Below are 20,209 nucleotides of genomic sequence, written 5' to 3' on the forward strand. Positions count from 1 at the left end.
TCAGTTTATCGTCTTTCTTAGGCATCAAAAGTAAACTTAATAAAATACCTAGTGCGATGTTCCCAATACCTTCACAAAAGCATTAACGGGGGTTCTTCCAGGTTTTTACTATTTATTTATTCAAATTAGTTTTATTTTGAAGAGAAGTCTGAAACTTTTAACTACTTAACATATTAGTACGAATAAAGGTATATATATCTTCATATTGAAATAATTAAACAAATTCTTTCATTCCCAAAAAGAGTCTGTTAATATTTACCATCTGCCTACTCACGTATTAAATGATGAAAAGCATATTTTCCGCTCTATAGTTCAACGATTTAAAAGCGAACTTACGCGCTGACGCCCTTAAACGCGGTGCTTTACAAATAAAAATTTCGTAAAAGCGCACCCAAAGAACACACATCGGTTCGTTATATTTACGACTACGCCTTTAAAAAATCGGATACTTATGTACATTATAGCATACCTACCTACCTACCTACCTACCTACCTACCATCTACAGGTACTGAATTTAAAAGCTCTCAGCTTACCAGCCAGCCTCTATTAGGGGTGATTGACAACCAAAGAAGCTTTATCAACCGTAACATGACATAAAGCACGAATAGTTTTCTCTTTTCATTGCACTCGAGTTCTCTAGCTGATTTCGATTTTAGGATTTATAATGAAATTTCTACGCCAGCATTTCTCTTTGAAAATCATCAGCAGCGTGGCATGTGGCGTGACTTCCGATTGTTGAAAACAGGAAATTAACCGGAGCATTAAAATTAAAAGAGTTTTCCTCTTACACTGCTTTTGTTGTTGTATTGAAAGTTTTCCCGGCTCCAATTTACGCAACTATATTGTAGATGGAAGTAGTTGAAGGCTGCATTTTTTAATTTCCGGGAAGATTCCCTTACTCGTCATTAAACTTATTCATGCACATGCGAAAGTGAACTAGAAAAATAATTAACGAAGAAAAAGTCGCGTGAACCGTTGTTTAACTTTAAGATTTTTATTTAAAGACACTTCTTTACCTACACTGCAAAATTATCCAGTGTCCAATACATTACCCATTTCTTTGGTCCGCGAACTTCCTGTAATCACCTCGGCATATATTGTAGAATATTAGTTTTCGAATCGCATTCAATTAAATAAAATTTAAGTAAATATATTAGATTTCGATAAATTACCAACGAATTAAAGTGTTACGTTTGCACTGCGCTTTGAAACTTATCTAAATGCAAATGGGAGTTTATTTTAATGTTAAGGTGAGCGTTCGACATGAACGAATTAATTAAACGTTCGAGCCTTCTACTAAAACTGTTGCAGAGACGAACAAAGTCTTCGATCGGAAATGTATCATTCTAATCTAAACTGAGAAATCAAGTCGACCTGGAGAAAATTAATTGTTCGGATTAGTGCCAGTGTAAGGCATATAAGCACTTACTCATCTGAAACCTAAGAATATCCGGCATAATGCAATATCATTCAATTTATTTGCTGTACTAGGCTCCAGGGAAATCGGGAAAATATATCTATCTCTCCGCAATTTCTTCATCATATAAATTAATCGTCTTAGATTTCACCTTGACCCCACAACAGGTTTCGGAATCTGTCGGAAATTGAAGGATCTCACCATGATTAAATTTCTAACATCCTTAAATCTTGTTCTTACCGCTAAAAAATTCCTTCCCGTCCATTTTAGCTTCCATTTCGACAGAACATCGTTTTATTAGATATTGGTACAAAAATCACGTTCTAACTTAGTTAAGTACTTATATAGGTACCTAGTACCAACATCCCACTTCCTTACTCATTTGGGAATTGTAATTTAAAATAGGCCTTCCTTTGCCGCACTTTATACTGCTGTTTCTGCTTTTGTCTCTAACTAATAACCCTTGATAGCAGCATTTATTAGGATACATTGTACATGTAGATAAATGTATTCGCTGTACCGCATCAGATTCTGCTTATCAAATAGCACATTTAAAACATCATTTACATTACTATAAACAGATCCATTAACGATTAGCAGTTGTAAAAGAATTGCCATCTTAAGCACATCTTCGTAAATGGTAATTTTAAAAATAGAAACTAGATAGATTTAGAGAATTTAGAGCTGAATCCGATTTATTTTGCAAAGCTTTTCGACAGACGGAATTACGCCTTAATTCAAGTAAACAAAACTGCGAAAGTAGCGAGTAAGGAGTAAAATCTGCTCGGCAAATAATATGAACACACAGACTAATAACAAAACGGGCTTGTCTTCGTAATTTCACTAGCTATGAAAAGATGGTTCGAGCACCAAAAAACTTTTACTTTTTATTACTTTTCGAGCACGTGCCTCGAACACAGCGATACTTTGAAATGATCGATCGATATCTACTTCTATTTGCAGAATCCCTGTTTTCAGTTCCAAAACAAAAAAGGGAAACTAAAAGCAATATCAGTTTTAAAAATTAAACCATAAAAGTTAGTAAAACCGAAAATTTAAATTTGTTTTTGAAAGGAAATCTTCAAACCACCTTTTACCCAAACACTCGAGAACGCTGCAGTTGCAGAAAATATTTAGAAAATATACCTTCTAAACTATTATCCGCCATCAAACTATTATTAGTTGGTAAATGAAAGCATCTAAAAAAGGGAGTATTTGTGTCAGGTGTAGAATTTCAGTCTAATAAGCATAACTGAGCCAACCATTTCAGGCACTTGAATACCAAATGAGTTATTGACACATACAGTAAATTCTCATGTTTGAACTGAATATTGATTTCAAACTTAACGTAAATTGCTAGGTGTATTGGTAGGTATCTTAACTGGGAAAGCAAGAAGATGAGAATTAATTACTGGAAAACTACTGCATTTATTGCATTTCAGACAACAATACATTTTTAATTCTGTAGTTAAACGATTAGAAATAGCCCGGTAAAAAGTACTTTATAATAAACAACAAATGTAAAACGATGATAGAAATGAGCCTTGCAGTCATGCAATTTAGCGGTTGACTTATCTACATATGTATTCTATATGCATCTATTTTTGAATTAAATTACAATTTCAAATGAAGCAAATTACAATACCACCATCATAGAAAGAGTATTCAAAAAAAGGTAGACAGTGAGGTTCCAAGTTCCGTTTTACAATAAACTTTTATATAGCTATCCTTTCGCGTGTCAGTAAGCAGTCCTGTACGCAATTTTTTCAGAAAGGAAAGGTAGATTGGATTTAGAATGGTGAGTTAGGGATGCAGGTAAGTTGATGGCGACAGATAGAGAGAGGGTGAGGATTGTTAGGGTGCGCTTGCGTCGGGGGTATCGAGTGCGTCCAAAGGAAAACCAGACGTGTCTCACTGTTTTCCGAGCCGTGGTTGTAAACGCACGCAACCGATTTAGACCCGATAGTGTCGTTGAAATGTCAGTTTTTCCGGAAAAACTACAACATTAATTACTGTTTTATTAATTTATAGCACACACGTAAGATAGGAATCGTTTTCCGAGATCGGTAACGCGAAACCACTTCCATTTAGCCCCTCGAACTGTGGGTCTAATTGCGTGTTTAGCATCTCGCTCTCTCTCTACCCCAAGACTTATTAACCAAACTGAGACACACATGTATTAAAGTGATGATGTAAACTTCAAGTGGCGATTTTATCAGAAGTGGAAAGGGTGCCAAAATGGATGAGTATAGTCCCAAACCTCCTCCCCTACCCAGGAGGATTGTGAGGAACATATATGCAGAGCCTTTTAGTCACGAGACAGTAAGGTAAATGCTGGCGGTTTTACAACCAAGTTGTTCAACGCAAAAGTTTTCCGATAGCCGCCGAAGGAAGTGCGGTGACAAAATATAAACAAGGGTTCAATAAATTTTAATGCGCTCGCTCAATTTCCAAGTCGATGATCCTCCATCGTGTCGACGTTAATGGAATAAACAGCGCTAAAAACTCATCCAAGATAATGTGTCAATTTCTATTCATAAGCTACAAAAATGAACGAGGGAATTCATAGCAATCAGTGAAGACAACAAAATAGCTTTTCTTAATAAGTAAACGTTCCTTCTACTACCAGCCCTACATACCAAAATTTCAAAACTGAAAACAGTTTTTGTACGGTCAATATGACCGACGAGAGGACGGTTATCTATAAAAAAAAAATAAGGACATGATTAGAATCGCAACGGAACACTTTAAAATATTTTATGAATATTTTTATAACCAAAAAGTTAATGATCAATAAAATGAGTTGAAACTGGGTATTTTGATAAGAAACTTTTAAAAAACTGAGTATGTAGGTACTTACCATCAATGCTCAGGAGAGCATGTTTCAATTTTTTCTCAATTAATGTGCTCTTATAGGTCTACCTGATATTACTTTTACCACATATAATCCATCATACCATTTTAGACAACTCGCGAAGAAATTCAATTTCACTTTTTCCCAGTACATATATAAGAAAACGTAGGTAGGTAGGTACATCATCTGTCAATAACGTTTACGTTAAACTTGTTATACATAATACGAAACAGAAATGGCTTATTTTATTCAATTGATAAGCAATCTTGAAGAATATGTCTTCTAGTTCGTCATAAATAATTTCGTATGTGCGCATCCGCGGATGTATAGACAAGAAGTAAGAAAACCTAAATAAGTTGTTTGGAATCATCACCGTCACCAGATTGAAAAATTGAGTGCTTAGGGGGATGTGACACTGCCTATACTTTTAATATTAATTAACAACCCATTCCAGTGGAAATTTCCCCTTCGAACAATAATAAAATAATTTTCCGTGTAGGTACCTATCTGCAACACCTGTCTCGTTGCGAATACGAAGCAACCGTCGGAAAACGTGCCAGCTAATAAGTGTAGGAGACTTTTAAAAAATTCCCTGCGATAATGTTTCAATTTCTATTCATGGCACAAATGGAACGAACGGCTTTGAGTGAAATGTTTTCTTTCGGAAATTTAAATGGGTCGTGCCCGCCCGCATGAACCTTCGAAAGCATTTGCGGAAACGTGTGCGTGAAGTTCACATCCCCGTCACAAAGAGAACGCTTGTTTTTATTCCTTTTAAACGGCTACATTAATTTCCACCGCCTTTGGCCCAGACATGAAAGTCACTGAGTGCCTACCAACTCGTTACGTTGCTTGCCGCTAATACAACTAGACACTTTCGGTTTGGGCTTTGTAATTTCACGCCTGATTAATAGCCGCCAGTATTGGAAATAATTAAACCCAGATGCTCTACTCGCTCTACAATTCCGCAGTCAACTTTTATTAAATACTGCATAAATAATCAAAACCTACTCGGATTCTTATTCCTTTGCTACTTCATTATTAACTGTTACTTCTCGAATCTTTGTCTTGCACCTACAACATAATTATTAACTGAATTTTTCACCGTTTCATTTTTTTAATTTATTCTGTTGTCCGATAGGTTGTGATAACTTCAGTTTATGCTAATAAACATAACGATTCAACTGACAAGTGTTTCAAAAGGAATTGCATCAAGCAGCGTCTGTGCCAGAACCATTTGCATATTACTTGAGAACTACTTTAAATTAAATGACTGAAATAAATTCATGTTACTTTACTAAGTACCTGCCTACCTACTCTTGATATTAAGAAGATCATTTCTGACGATGAATAATGCATTATCTTGCAAAGCATCTGTTTAGGAGAAAGTAAACTACAGAACTATTATTTCTAATCGAAATCGCACAGTAAAACTTTAACAAGTAACCATTGTTATACCTCTCGATACTGACAGGCATTTAGGTTCATTCTAGGTACTTTCTTCAAGCAAATCGATTTGCTGTATACTTATGCGAAAATGTACAATAATATTAAATATGTTGGTAGATTAAAATTAAATTTTAAATTTAATTACTTTAGTTTGAAAATGTAACCAAAACATAAACGAACTACAATATAGAATTCTTTGCTTTTGCATGACCATGTGAGAAAGTTGAAAGTTGAAATATCTTTAACCCTTGCTATTTGTTGAAAGTTGTAATGCCTGATGAACTCCTGCAGTTATACAAATTGTATCTATAATATTTACTGTACAAAAATAGCAGTGGGTGAGGCGTCTGTATGTGTAAATGCATTATACTGTATAATTCACGTGACATTACCCAATTTAGGTCTGATTGACCGCATTGCCGTGCGCATATTAAACATAATAGAGCGACGCTCCGTTGTTATGTAAATGTGATCGAGACCGAACCAAATAAAAATAATTTGTATTATTAACGCTGTGGAATTGCGGTCACTCCTGAGCTGGATAGCCGAATTGCACCCCTGGAGAGTCGTTGAATAAAATATAATCATGTTTCCGAGACAAACGTTACAAATGAATTATGACGAGTGCGAAAAAGGTACAAAATACTAAAAAAATTGACTGAAACATGTTTCTGATAGTTATTATTATATTTATTTAATGTTCAACAAACTAATTTGAATGGAAGAAAAAGATCAAAGTTGAGTTTTCTATTTTGTAAAGGATTCCTAAATCATTACCTATTTTTACGAAAAATAACTGTTTATCTAACATAATTGTGTAGTAATATCGTAGAGGTATATTATTATTAAAAAGCAGAAGGATGTCGACATTATATATCCTGAAAAATATTTCTCATGGACTGTCTACACGCAAAACTTACCAATAAAAGACATAGATATTCATATCAAAAATATACGAACCAGAATGAGCTTTAAGCAGTAATGTAAAATAATATTCTTGGAAAGCATCTTTTTTTCTTATCTTAATAGTGGCCTAAGAAATTAAGTACCTAGTTTCTTTTTCTGAATGTGGAGCATTGAAATATTTTTTGACGTCCCGTTCTGTGCTAATATAAAGTCCTAAAATAAACCAAACAAAATGTATGCGTGACGAACGGTAATATTTTTCATAGAAACTCTTTTCTTTCTCTGAAAATTAATCAAAACTCGTACTGAACTACTGTAGTGATTGCTACAGCGTTCCCGGCTTGAATTATGAATGTAATTATAATATAACGATGTTTATTTTTGCATTCTAAGCGACCGAAATCAACCTTAATTCTGATGTTTACTTCAATGTGACACTAATCATCCCAATTGTTATTTGAAATTTCCAAACACCTATCCAACATTACACTCGCCGAATATTTCTAGAACGTGGAAATTATTCGATAACCTCTCTAAGATCAATGCTTTTGTGTCACATTAAAGCGTGATAAGAAGAGTATTTTCATTATTATATTCATTAGGTACTTTTAATGATTTTTACAACATATTGAGAATTAAGACTCGAGAGTGATATTTCCAAGTCGAATTAAAGCGTCCCTGTTTCCACTGCTTGGTGTCAGCCGCAGTTGTTGACGAAACGTCTGGACATCAAAGCCCCTTAGCCCGAATATTTATCTACTATTGATATCATCCTTAAAAACATATGTTCTTATGTTGTGAATATGTTTATTTAGTTTTAACGCATTCGCCATAGAAACAATCAACGTTCTTGATTACCTTACATGTTGTTCTTTAAAATGTTCGGCGCCTCCACCATATTACGCCCAATTTCCAAAAGTCCCTTTCAGATACTTGATATTTCGTATCGTATCAGTTTGTCTGATTGCTTATTCTTTTTCATAATGATATACTCAGAGGGAGCGTATGTTGACCTCAATGTTTAAACCTGTCAATTGTATGTATGACCGGATTGAGACTTTCAATTTTCTTGTTTGTCATTGCCTGACAAATAACACTAAACAACGAATCTGTAGAAAATCTTTTTCTATCGAATTACTGTTACAACATATAATTCGGATTTACTTGAACTGTATAAATATATCTTGGAGAGCTTACACGTAACGATAACATTTTAAAAGGGTTTATATGTTTTACTCTTTAATGGAAAATCCTTATCGTTGAATTTTATAGGACTGACATTGTTAGCAGTAAAGGATTGTTATTACTGCCATAAACTGACAACATTCATATACTTGTTCGCCGTTTATACCTTTCAGACCACTTACAAACGTTGTTGATGCAGCAAATCCAGTCGTAAACCATTTCGTAGAATTCTTTTTTTCTAATTTGGAATTACAATCTATGGAAATAATTTGGATAGTTCACAAGATAAAATTTTCCTACTTAGAGTTTTTTTTTTACAAACAGTAAGTTATTATTAAAATGAGGTTCAATCAGATAGTATTGTTTATCTGTCAATAAAATTTCTATACATAAACCTAATATGCAAGCTCACGTTGTGTCATTACAGAGCTACATGCAATCGGTCTTTGGAAAGCTTTATAATGTATTCGGGTGGCTCAAATTGATTTTCAATGGCGCTGATTGCATCGGAATAGACCGTTAATCCCTTCAAATTCAAATTTGGTATAGTTAACTTTGTTTTCTCTAGGAATCGTTTTTTTAACATTTTCATCGGTCGATTAAAATAATTTAATCATACAACTATAAATCATATTTGCATTTATCAAACGGTCCTTAGATTTTAAAACAAAATTTTGAGCATATTAAAGCAATAATCCGTTTTTAATTTCCACGTATAGAAACCTTAAATGAATCCTTTTCAATATTACAAACCTAAGAAAATTAAAAATGTAAGCCGAAATTACCTATTGCACAACTGAAACTTCAAATTACATAGTTTGATTTTTATAGAATTGCATCGTCTTCCCAAAGTTTAGCAAAAGTATTATTCATTTATAATTATATCGTAAATTCACAACTGTTTGCTTTCTTAAATCTTCTGCTTGTTTTCACTGAGATCTTGAATGGTTATAACAATGAATTTTGTCGCCGTTCCTTGTTTATCTGTTAACGAGCAAGGAAAAGCTTCCAGTGAATGTTTCGCCTTCCATATACATATGCACATGTATATTGGGCTTGACATGTAAGCAGCTTTTTGCGTTTACGTTCTTGGGTGCATTCATCATGAGCCGTGCACTCCTTCATAGAGCGTATCTGCACATAAAAATAATTTATAAGGGTCGTTTCGTATCCGTATTTCTCACTACCGTTAAAAGCTGAATTGGTACCGCGGGTCGAGTGTTTATCACCATTATATACAGGGCAACAACTTAGCACATCGTAAAAAATGAGTACCTCTCCGTATTCTCACCCATCCTATTTCATTAAATGACATGTTTGCAATTACAACTCATAAGGTACATAATATCGTTAATAATGATTAAATACAATCGATAATAAGTACGCACTGTTACCAAATGGTTCGATTTACTAATAATGCCTATAAATGCGAGAGTGGCAAATTACCTTCCATGATTTTGTGAAGAAGTTTTTAATATTAAACATAATGGAACGTTGGTGTTCCTCTACATGCATCAGGATGACTCAGTCGATTTTCATTATTAATGCACCCATCGGTCTGAAGCCGTTACGAAATGCACAGTATATTTCATGAATAAGAGTTTGAAGTTGAAAGCTAATCGATCTGTGGTTATTTTTTTGTGGAGCAACGTGGAACTAAATGATTAATTCCATTGTGGTTGCGGTCAGCGTACGGTGGCAGAGTTTGGGATGCGAAGTCCACTCAAGAGCGAAATTGCATTTTCATATTGTAATCACTCTAATCAGTACGATCTATACATACGTACATATACATGAGAGCCGGGTGAGCCTTGATCCGTGAAAGTCGAAAGCGATGGGATGCGGTTGGGGCCCAGCCTACCCTGACGTAGCCGTTCTTCGTAGCGCACACTACCCTCTGCTGTATTCATTATGTTATGATACAAATCCCTCATTAATGTGAAAATGCAATCGGAAACATAAACTGACTGAACTAAATAGGGTTAATTGTAATCTAGCACGCACACTCCTGATTTAACGTCAATTCCTCCCTGAAACACGTTCAATTAAGTTGACTAATTAACATTTTAGTCAAATATTGGCCCGTAACCATTGCGTCGAGCATAATTTTAATAGCAAGACAAAGCAAAGCTTTTAGCGTAAAACTAAAAATTAAATTATACGTATTCCATCAAACGGTACTTACTATTTCCATTAATATTAGCATATTTTACTCCAACCGTTTTTCAACGCTTTTAATTTATAAGTACTTACCCATTATTGTTATTGAATTTTTATTCTGTGTAGATGTTGTATATTATAAAAACTATGCATCCCTGAAGTAGCAACTTTTATACGGTAAATTCTCAATTTTTATCAAAAATTCATAGATATTAATTAATAATTTGCTAGTCTTTCTTGAGAATGCCTTCAATTATATTAACTTTACCGATGAATATTATTCTCTTCCGGACTACATGAGGGTTTCTTTAAGTACTCATTTTATTGCTTATTTTTCGATACTTACCTATATGCCGTAATTAAAAAGTATCATATTTAGTAATCGTTTTGTATATACTATTTTGCAAATTTCCACATTTCATAAGGGAGCAATTTATGATAAACGCCCTTTTAGTAAACCCGACTCTTCGTGTGCCGTATTGGCCACCGTAACTCCGAAATAGGACCATAATTAATTCCAAATCATAAACCCGCATAGTATTACAGGGTTGAGTGACTGCGCAAGCCGACAGCTTCGGTCCCAATTCTATTTTGTCATGTCCCTGTTCGAATTTATGGGGACGTCATTAAGTTCGATCTGCTCGGAAGGATATTCTTTTGATTTATATACGCCATTTTAATTTGGAGAACTCATCAAAGTTTGTGAATTATTGCGAAGGTGCTGTTCCTGGCTTAGTAACGGAAATAGGCCTCTGTGGTTCGACAGTTGTGGATTTTTTATGAACAGGAAATAAAATCGAGACGAATGGCCCAGATTAAAACGCAAATCTCTTATTATTATGAAATGTTTCATACAATTATTACTTGTACCTACATGAGTAGACAAGTATCTAGTTTTTATTTGAAAATACAAACACGAGCTAAGCTGTTTCTTGTTAATTATTTACTTTTTTATATCAATTACCTGCACTGACTATATTTATGAATATTCACGGACGATTTAATATTAAAGTGGGTGCGTTATATTGCAGTCAAAAAGGAGTCCTGACGAATAGCATAAAAGGCTTTGCTCCAACACGAGATTTTTCGAGTATCATTTGCGCGGTAAAAAGTACGACAATTACGCAAATAATCTTCATCTTTAACCCCGCATTTACTCGTAATTGTGGAGAGGTGGAGTACTTAGTACACACCCTTGTTCTGCATTTTCCCGTTTTACCGTTACTTTCCAAAGAGACGACGCTAACGTAATATACTTACATACGTATGTACTTACATACCTATACAAATAGAAACAGAGAGCACGTCTTTTTAACATTTATTCATATTTAATGCAGGTTACGCGCCATCTTATTTACGTTTCTTATTTTTAAAAACCCCAAACGATTTGCCTAATATAAATTTTTTAAACATATACAAATGGAAACAAAATATGAATACTATTTACCAGTCCTCTCATCAGTACTTATTGCAAATTTAAAACTATAGTGTGTTGTAGGTACATTAAATTTAAGACTTCTCATGGATTCATATGTCAGTCTTTGCAGTTATGAGTTATTAGTGTATTTTTTCTTTTAGTTAATTTTTAAGGGTGGTATACAGTCACATTAATTCGTTTGGAATATGATATGAGTTTTTCATGGAAAGTTCACCTTGTACCCAATAATTTTTTATATTCAACATTTATAAATCTGTTGCTACTAAATTGTAATAAAATTTCCCTAATTATAAGGAATTTTATGCACATCTGAAATGGAATTCAGGGAATGAAATTCGTTTGTTCACGATAATGCTGAATTTTCTATTTCACGTGAATTTGAATGTATGGTTTTTATCCCTTCAATATATGACTTTCGAGTAATTCTGTGCATCAAGCAAAAGTTAACAAGTAAATGTTAATATTCCCAATAGTTCGTGCTAGCAATTATCTTCTGTTTAGCGTATACACACTGTCCAATTTAGATAGAAAAGTCTTTTATAAGTTTTGTGCTCTCAACCTTTATTTTGCATACATATTCGTCTGTTGTCATAGCCCATAGTAAAATGCAAATTTACCGCATAGGTATGCGTGAAAACTATTATATATATAACCCGAAACCCCTATAATATAGTCGGCACTGGAAATTTTCTTATACGAATCTTCTATAAACATAAATATATAGTACAATTAGATAGATAGTAGGTAGTAGAGATGTTGGCTTGATATTACTGCTCCAAGTTTATTTACAAGTTGAAATAAATCTACATTTCAAAATAGGAATATCATGTAATAACCCAGCAGGTAAATAAAAATATGCTAGTGAATCCATACAAATTGGGGATTTCACTCCTATATCTGCGGCATAAACATACCCCAGCAACTCTGTTATTTCGGTGGATGTAATAAAAGCGAGCGTCTACTAAATTGGGAAAAGTCGGCTATGATCGATGACTTCTACATGACGCGCCCGAAAACAACTCAAAATCCAATATACGGGAGCGATGTTACAGGCTCTGATTTGCCCAAATGACACACACGACTTTTCCATAATTCCCACTTGGAATCCAATAAAATAGGTTTGGGATTACTTTACACGCGCCTCCGCCGACTCTGGTGCGCCCAACTTTTACACTTTCTTTTTCCCTTCTCTCGAAACGGTTTATTCGTGAAATAACTGCACATGTTCTAATTTATTTTTAAATGACAGCAAATTTACGACACGTTCGGCAAATTAAAATAAAACGAACAATAAAATAATTGCCTATCAAAAAGAGAGAAAAAAAAGAGAGTCGCACCCTCGCACAGTCGATCAATATCGATCAATGTCTATAAAGTCCTTCTTCTTTTATTTATTTTAGGTACTATTTACTATTTACTACTTGTAATGACTTATAACGCATTACATATTCAATATTAAAATTGAAGATCGCGTTCTTTTGTTTTAGACTTCCCTCGGGTTTGCAACAGACCCAAATTGCCCAGCAGATCCCGAGCGGCGGTAACACGATTCAAAACAACACCCACTGTCAACAGTCACAGGCGCCCCTTGTCATGCCCGTTTTTCCTTTACGACCTCCGGTAGCTCCCACCCACGCTCCTCATTATTCCCCCTATTCCCCGTCTAGATTCCACATAGATAAACAGTGTCATCATCGATGCACGTGGAAATGTTTCAGTATCGCCTTGATACTAATAGCTGTTATTCTGTCAGGAATGCTCGCTTATTTTGCAGGTAAGGACATATATAAAGTAAATATACATATACTCAATAATAATACAGGTCTACAAATAAAGTGGTATTTGAAATCACAGAAACAAAAAAAAAAACGGTTGCTCGTTAATGTGCAGGGATTTTATTTTTAAGCATTCTTAATTGGACTTCATGAAAAACAACCTTTTATTATAGAGTAGAATTATTTTCTTTTGTTTTCAACAAGAAAACAAAGAGTTTTGAGAAATATCGCAGTTTGGAATGGAATTTTACCTACCTGGTTCTTATTTCTCAAAAAATGCTTTGCCGATTTCATCAAGTCGAAGTGTAAATTCTTGTACTAACTTACGGAGAAAATTCAATAGCGCAAAGGAAAATTATTCCTTTACATTTGAAAGAACTAACAACATGTAAACGGAAGCCTGTCATTCTACGCTATGTCGCTATTTCTAAGTTTTCCAATTTCAGTGTCCTTTAACAGCCAGCCAGACTTCCCATGTTCGCTGTACGTATAAGAGACGATGCTGCGAACACATTTCTTATTTCTGTGTGTTTCGCTCCATACACTTCCGTAGACTATAACGATGTAGTTTTGCTATTTCATATCCGAGTCTATTGCCACTCAATCTTTGCAAATGCTTGCTCAGAATGTTGTTTTTGCCATTTATAAATAATTTCCATTTTGTTCAAACTGCAACCGACGGAGTTTTTACAAATTGAGCGTCTCATTAAGAACGAGCTTTTTAAATGACACAAATTGCCACAAACTTAAGAAGCTCTCGTCTGTGGTTGCCCTTTTGTCGTGATGAACACGAACTTCACGTTGGGAAGTCACTTGCTCATTAGCATAAAGAGAGACTGTGGATAAGTCGCTATCAACATCAAATTTACTCCTTCAAATTAAGTTAATGTAAAGTGCACTCTACAATATACCTCACTCTGAATTTTTTAAAAAGGAAACGAGTAATACGTCAATATGAATCGAGGATTTTTTGATGAAAAACGTAGTGCCTACTGCAGTTTTTGATGCTGCTAATAACTGTTTGTTTATTTATACATTTTTGGATAGAAGTGCCTATAGATAAGAGTTGGGACGATGATTATGCAAACCTGTAACATAATGGCTACCATTATTGAACGTCCGATTTCCAGTTACACGTCAGTTGGCTTGATTAAAAGCTATTATTAATTTGAAATATGTCGGTAGTAATTAATTATTTTTAATTGTCATTTACTAATTGGCAATTCGTTATTATTGATCTTAATTATCTTCCGCACCGTTCTTCTAATTCTTGCGTTCGATGGGACCGTTCAATTTGTAGTGACATAAATTGTCAAATATGTACTTGCAAAACGAAAAGGTTTAGAATAATTAATTAATTTGATTGTTGGTGACCGAACTATGAATTACCTATACTGATTATTTTGTCACGATACGGATTAGTTGATTATATGTAGGTAATATAAGTATATTCCTATTGAAAAAGCACGCTGCAATCAATAATTTCATTAAATCGAAACAATATTTAATTTGTAATAGGTAGTAACCATCAGAATATTACATTTTAAGCAAAACGATTTTTGTGTACCGGATTATTCATGTTTTTAATCACAAACCATCGAAACTCAATAAAGTTAAGACTTATTTTAAATTTTATCTTTACTATCATCATGCCAATGGACACACAGAATAAACTTATATGAACGTTGCACTTCGACTTGTAACAAATATCACATTTTATGTAGGTATTCTATTTTAAAGGATTTCCAACTTTGCCATGCAATAGGTGATCAACGACTCAACGTAAAGCCTATTCGTCGTTAAGTTCATGCATTAAAGGTTTACTGTTTTGTAAAAACAGCTGCCCATAAACGTAAAAAAGTGTACTAACATTCGTTTTTAATAATAAATAAACTACTGCGGTAGATGTACCTATAGGTATAGATATACAGGTACGTAATTACAAAGCAGAGATAGGTACGCCGAAAACCTACACAATTTATAATATATGTTGGTTGCGTCACCTACTTACAATTGTCATATTTTCCCCGTTCCCTTTATGTTTAGTCCCCTGCCGTATTTGCAAAATTAGTTTTGTCGATATGCTGCTCAAACGGAGAATTTAATTCCTTTCTCGCTATCCTGTTAGTGGTTTAATCATAAACTGAACAATTCATGAATTTTACGAGAAAACTTGATAAGGTTTCATAAGCACGGCAGACTGTATCGCAAGTTTTGCCTTTTATCAAAGCGAAATGTAATTTGCAGCCGTCAGTTCTGCGAAACCCAGTATGGACGCATCTAGCTGCATATTGGTCCAGGACGTCAAAGATGTTACTAACGACCAAATTACACAGGGATCGATCTCTTCTCAACTTCCCACTGAAGGTAAACATCCAATTTAAGTCTTTTATTTATTCTACATTGCTAGCTTCTCGGCTCTTCTGTCATAGGAAAAGATGTTTGATAAATTCTTCGAAATACACGCGCTTTCACTCGTTGCAGAGGCTAACGTGTACCTCTGGGACTAGAGATAATTTACCTTTTTTTTCTCCGCGCCAACGATAAAGAAAACGCGAAAAAGAAGACATCAAAAGTAATACGTGGGGGGCAAAATGTATATATTTATCAGTGCTTCATAATAAAACTTAATAGGTACATATAAGAAAGAAACTTACTTTTGATTTTAGAAGCTGTAATGGAACGTTTTAAAATGTGAAAGAAAATAACAAAAATGTAATGATCTTACAATTAGTTTTAAACCTACGAATTGTATAAAATTTCTTGAAAAATAAGTTGATTAAGTTATCGGAGCATACAGTAATCGTAATTAATAGAAGTTGAAACCTTAAAAGGATGCCAGTATCATCATTATCAAAACAATGTTTAAAAAATGTTTATCATAAGCATTTTGCACTAGATCATTAAAACGAAATGAAGTAGTTCCTAAGTTGTTTTATGTAAGTAATACATAGATAGATATGTGTATGTATTACTAAACATTTTCTTCATTACATTAATGCAGAATACTGACAAAGTGAAGCAGAGGTAAAGTTCTAAAAATGCGCAACAGTGATATCTAGCGAACCGCCCCATCTCATTGTTCGAAAAACAAAGAAGTAATGCACGAGGGAGAAATAAAAATAAAAGCGTTGGGATGATTGTTGTATGTTGTTTCCCTCTTTTCCATTAATTTTATTAGGTACTCGCTTTTCTTTTGTACTTGACGTTTGTATAACGTGCAGAGCAAGAAAACCATTAATCTCCTGCTTTACATATTTGCATATTTTATGTTGCACTCTTGCACCTCTGTAACCGCAAAATAGAAATAATTCCTTCAATCATACAACTCCTCAAAACTACGTCTGTTTACTTATAATGCTGTTTACATCGCTTATCATTAAGCAATGGGGATATAGGAATGTGTTCTTTTTCTATTCCCGTTTGCCGTACAGGAGAAAAACAAAAAAAATCAGGAACCCGTTTTGTCGCCATCATTACTTTGAAACTAACGAGAAACGGGTCATAGGGTGAGTGTTCTGTTTTGTTCAAGAATCTTTGCCAACGAGCACAGCTGAGCATTCGAGCGTGACGACAAACGTGGCATTACAACAACAGCCGCAACAACAGAGTCAGTCGCAGCCGCAGTGGCCGCCACTGCTCGAGCTCCGGGATTTCGACGTGCTCCACACCACCACCATTCCACCTTATCAGTTCTGGAACTCGGAATTCCGCAACAAGCAGCCCGCATTCATCCGGTTCAATTTCACGCTGCCGTGGGGCGCCAACTTCGCCGTCTATGGACGGAGGAACGTGGTGCCCAGCGTCACGCAGTACGACTTCGTCGAATTCGTCAAAGGTGGAAGGGTCGATCATCGGTTAAGGAAAAGGGACGTTGTCACGAAGCATGAGCTTAAAAGGAGCAAATCCAACTTTAAAATAAACGACAGAAATAATAAAGACATACTGGATGTTATTTCGAGTTCCTATGAAGCTACCAGGAAGATCCTCTCCGATTCTGAAAGTGCACAGTAAGATTTTATAATTGTGTCATTCGTTTCACTGTATCAAATCCAAATCTATTGCAAATACGTGATTTTATGGTATAAATAAAAGCTCTTTCCTATTCTTGATTAAAAGATACCTACCTATTTCTAATAATAAAATAAAAAGAAAACATTAGAAGCAATCAACTCTGTTAGGTCACTTCTGGAAAAGGCAAAATCAGTTATACCTACTGAACGCGTATTTCCGAATTCATTGTCAGAACAATAAGTGAATGTTCTTTAACAGGATTCCAATTTTTATTCCTCGAAATGTACGACTGAATGCGACAGAAATTGAACCAACGGATTTACCGCGACCAACGGTTAATCTTGGAGTCACTCTTGACGCGCACATTATTTCAAAAAGAGAAACAGAACTGGAAGCTATGATGGTGAACGTGAGTTTACTTCAATACCTTGACACGGGTCGTTGGTTTCTTTCGGTTTACAACGACGAACTTCGACCCCACAGCGTTTCCATGGTAATTTCGGAAGCGGAAGATGTAACGACAACTTGCCCAAACGACTGTTCGGGCAGAGGATCGTGCTATCTTGGCAAATGCGAGTGTGTGGACGGCTTCCAGGGAATTGACTGCTCAAAAAGTAAGACCTGAATATTCTTCTTTAAATTAAAATTTCAGGATTCCTTCTCTACGAAAAGGATTAAATATTATTTTCAGGTGTTTGCCCGGTCTTATGTTCAGCGCACGGCCAATACGGCGGCGGCATTTGCCACTGTGAAGAGGGATGGAAAGGGCCGGAATGCGACGTACCGGAGGCCGAATGTCGTGTGCCTGCCTGTTCCGGAAACGGCCTTTGTGTAAGCGGAAGTTGCCAATGCAAAAAGGGCTGGAAAGGAGACGCTTGTGACGAGCCGGACTGCGAAGACCCAACTTGTTCGAACCACGGAGCGTGTGTCCACGGCCAGTGCTATTGCAAAGCGGGGTGGAAGGGTGGCCGTTGTCACCTAATTGACGAACAAGTCCACAAGTGTCTCCCCAGCTGCTCGGACCACGGGGTCTACGACCTGGAGTCCGCCAAATGCGTCTGTAATAGACACTGGACCGGACCTGATTGCTCACAAGGTGATTGTCTCTGATTCCAAAACGAACTCGGCTAATTTCTCAAAAAATGAACCGAGCGTTTTGTCTGTCTGTTTTCTTGCACCGCTTCAAATGAATCGCGAATCGTTTTCACTTGCGGATCGTTGTTTAATTTTGTTTCAGCCCTTTGTAATTTGGACTGCGGCCCGAACGGCATTTGCGACAGCGGAAAATGCCAATGTAATCCTGGTTGGACAGGCTCTCGATGTGATCAACTGCCTTGTGATCCTCGTTGTCAAGAGCATGGCCAATGCCGCAACGGCACCTGCGTCTGTTCCCAAGGATGGAATGGGAAACACTGTACCTTGCGTAAGCTTTCCTTTTATTCCATTTAATCTTTTAGAAATTAAACGAATAGTTTGTTTCTTTACCACCGTTACGTGATTAAAACACGAAAGAAGCTTCTTTACGAGTATCTTGATCGTTAAAGAATAAAAAGTATTTATTTCGTATCTTCAAAAATCCCTTGAAAACAAGTAACGACGGCAGGCAGTTAACCAGCAAAAATGAATTTGTTTTTATTCCCCCCGCTTTTCTTGCAGAGATTCTTACGGCGACAAAGGGATGTTTATACAAATTTGGTGCAAAATAGGAGAACCTTTGTTTTCTTTAATTATTCACAAGTATATATAAGTACCTATATAAAAAAATGTCAAAATACAAGTAACCTTTAAACAACAAGAATTTATTTGGCAATAAATTTAAATTATAGACAGGTATGAAGAATTAGATAACAATTCCCTTTCCCCTAAAGTGGTTTTACTCAAATAGCTGTTCAATTTCAAACTAATAATATTAAAACGTACACGTAAATAACATTAACGTAAACTACTTTGTATTTTATTTCATAAGCCACTTTTCTCTGCAGTTCTCTTTTCTACAAAGGGATATCCTAATATTCCTTCGGTATTCAGAAACAAATTTCATTTTACTATTTCTTTTATGGTAAACACGTTCGGTTCAACCAATCCTGTCATGTTTGTCTTAGTCGAAAACTAATTTCGAAGAGTAAGGGCCGTCACCCTTCTTCAAAATAACATGTTATAAATATGGTAATCAACTACTGAAAAGTGCAGTTATATAAATCCGTACGATAATAAAATGAAGCGATACATAAAATAGGAAAAAAAAATTTTAAATGAACATTGAATGAACGTATAATTTCCAAAATTATTAAATTCAAAATTTCTTTTAAAACCAAATAAGAATCTAATTGTTATTCTTCTTGTAAATAGTGCAGCGGTAGAATACAGAGCAAAAAGGCTGAACGATACAATAAACAATGCGTCGAGAATCAAAAATGAAACTAACAATAATAACGAATTAGAAATGCGATGCTGTTTGCTTTTTTACTTTGTAAAATGTAAATTGTTCGCGTCGTATCCTACATAGATATATATTTCATATGGAACGTTTATAAGTACGCATAGATGAACTTATGTATTGTCTTTGAATGCATTAATGCAAATGCTAGTATATATATATATAGGTACATCTTTGAAAACTTGGAAAAGAACTCCGAACATGGGGTCAACTAAGCGTTTAAAATAGCGCAGCACTTTATCGTGCATGAATAAGTCATAAATATTAATTTTAACAGTGGTGCATCATTTAAAGGTGGTTATTTACTTTGAGCTTACTTTTTGCCTTCGATAAATTTTTTTGCCACAAACGCTGCGGAAAAATTATGTAAACGCGTAAACGAGCGTACATACTCGTAACTTGCCAACAATAACAAAAAGGGTTGATTTTGTGTTTGCAGTTTACCCTTTGATTTTCACAAACACTGGTCATACTTACCTTCGCCTTCTTATGCAATATTTATGAAAAAATGCAGCAGTACAAAACACCGCAAGTGTGAGTTAATAATAAGACAAACCATTCAAGTAGATACAT

At 35.1% G+C, this 20,209-nt stretch overlaps 1 protein-coding gene across 5 annotated transcripts in view; it reads left to right on the plus strand.

The window, feature by feature from the left end:
• The first annotated feature begins 3,375 nt into the window (after positions 1–3,375).
• LOC108743307 (teneurin-a) overlaps positions 3,376–20,209 on the plus strand; it is a 47,615-nt gene continuing 30,781 nt past the window's right edge. For all 5 annotated transcript variants that reach the window (XR_001938802.1, XM_018478830.1, XM_018478832.1 and 2 more), the window contains exons 1-7: positions 3,376–3,745; positions 12,898–13,184; positions 15,433–15,552; positions 16,718–17,195; positions 17,458–17,813; positions 17,891–18,295; positions 18,437–18,622. Coding sequence is in view for 4 of the 5 variants with exons in the window: in XM_018478830.1 (XP_018334332.1) it covers positions 3,657–3,745; positions 12,898–13,184; positions 15,433–15,552; positions 16,718–17,195; positions 17,458–17,813; positions 17,891–18,295; positions 18,437–18,622 (1,921 nt within the window). In the remaining variant the exon portion in view is untranslated. The remainder of the gene's footprint in view (positions 3,746–12,897; positions 13,185–15,432; positions 15,553–16,717; positions 17,196–17,457; positions 17,814–17,890; positions 18,296–18,436; positions 18,623–20,209) is intronic.

Source organism: Agrilus planipennis, unplaced genomic scaffold (genome assembly GCF_000699045.2).
Source record: "Agrilus planipennis isolate EAB-ADULT unplaced genomic scaffold, Apla_2.0 scaffold392, whole genome shotgun sequence".
Classification (NCBI taxonomy): domain Eukaryota; kingdom Metazoa; phylum Arthropoda; class Insecta; order Coleoptera; family Buprestidae; genus Agrilus; species Agrilus planipennis.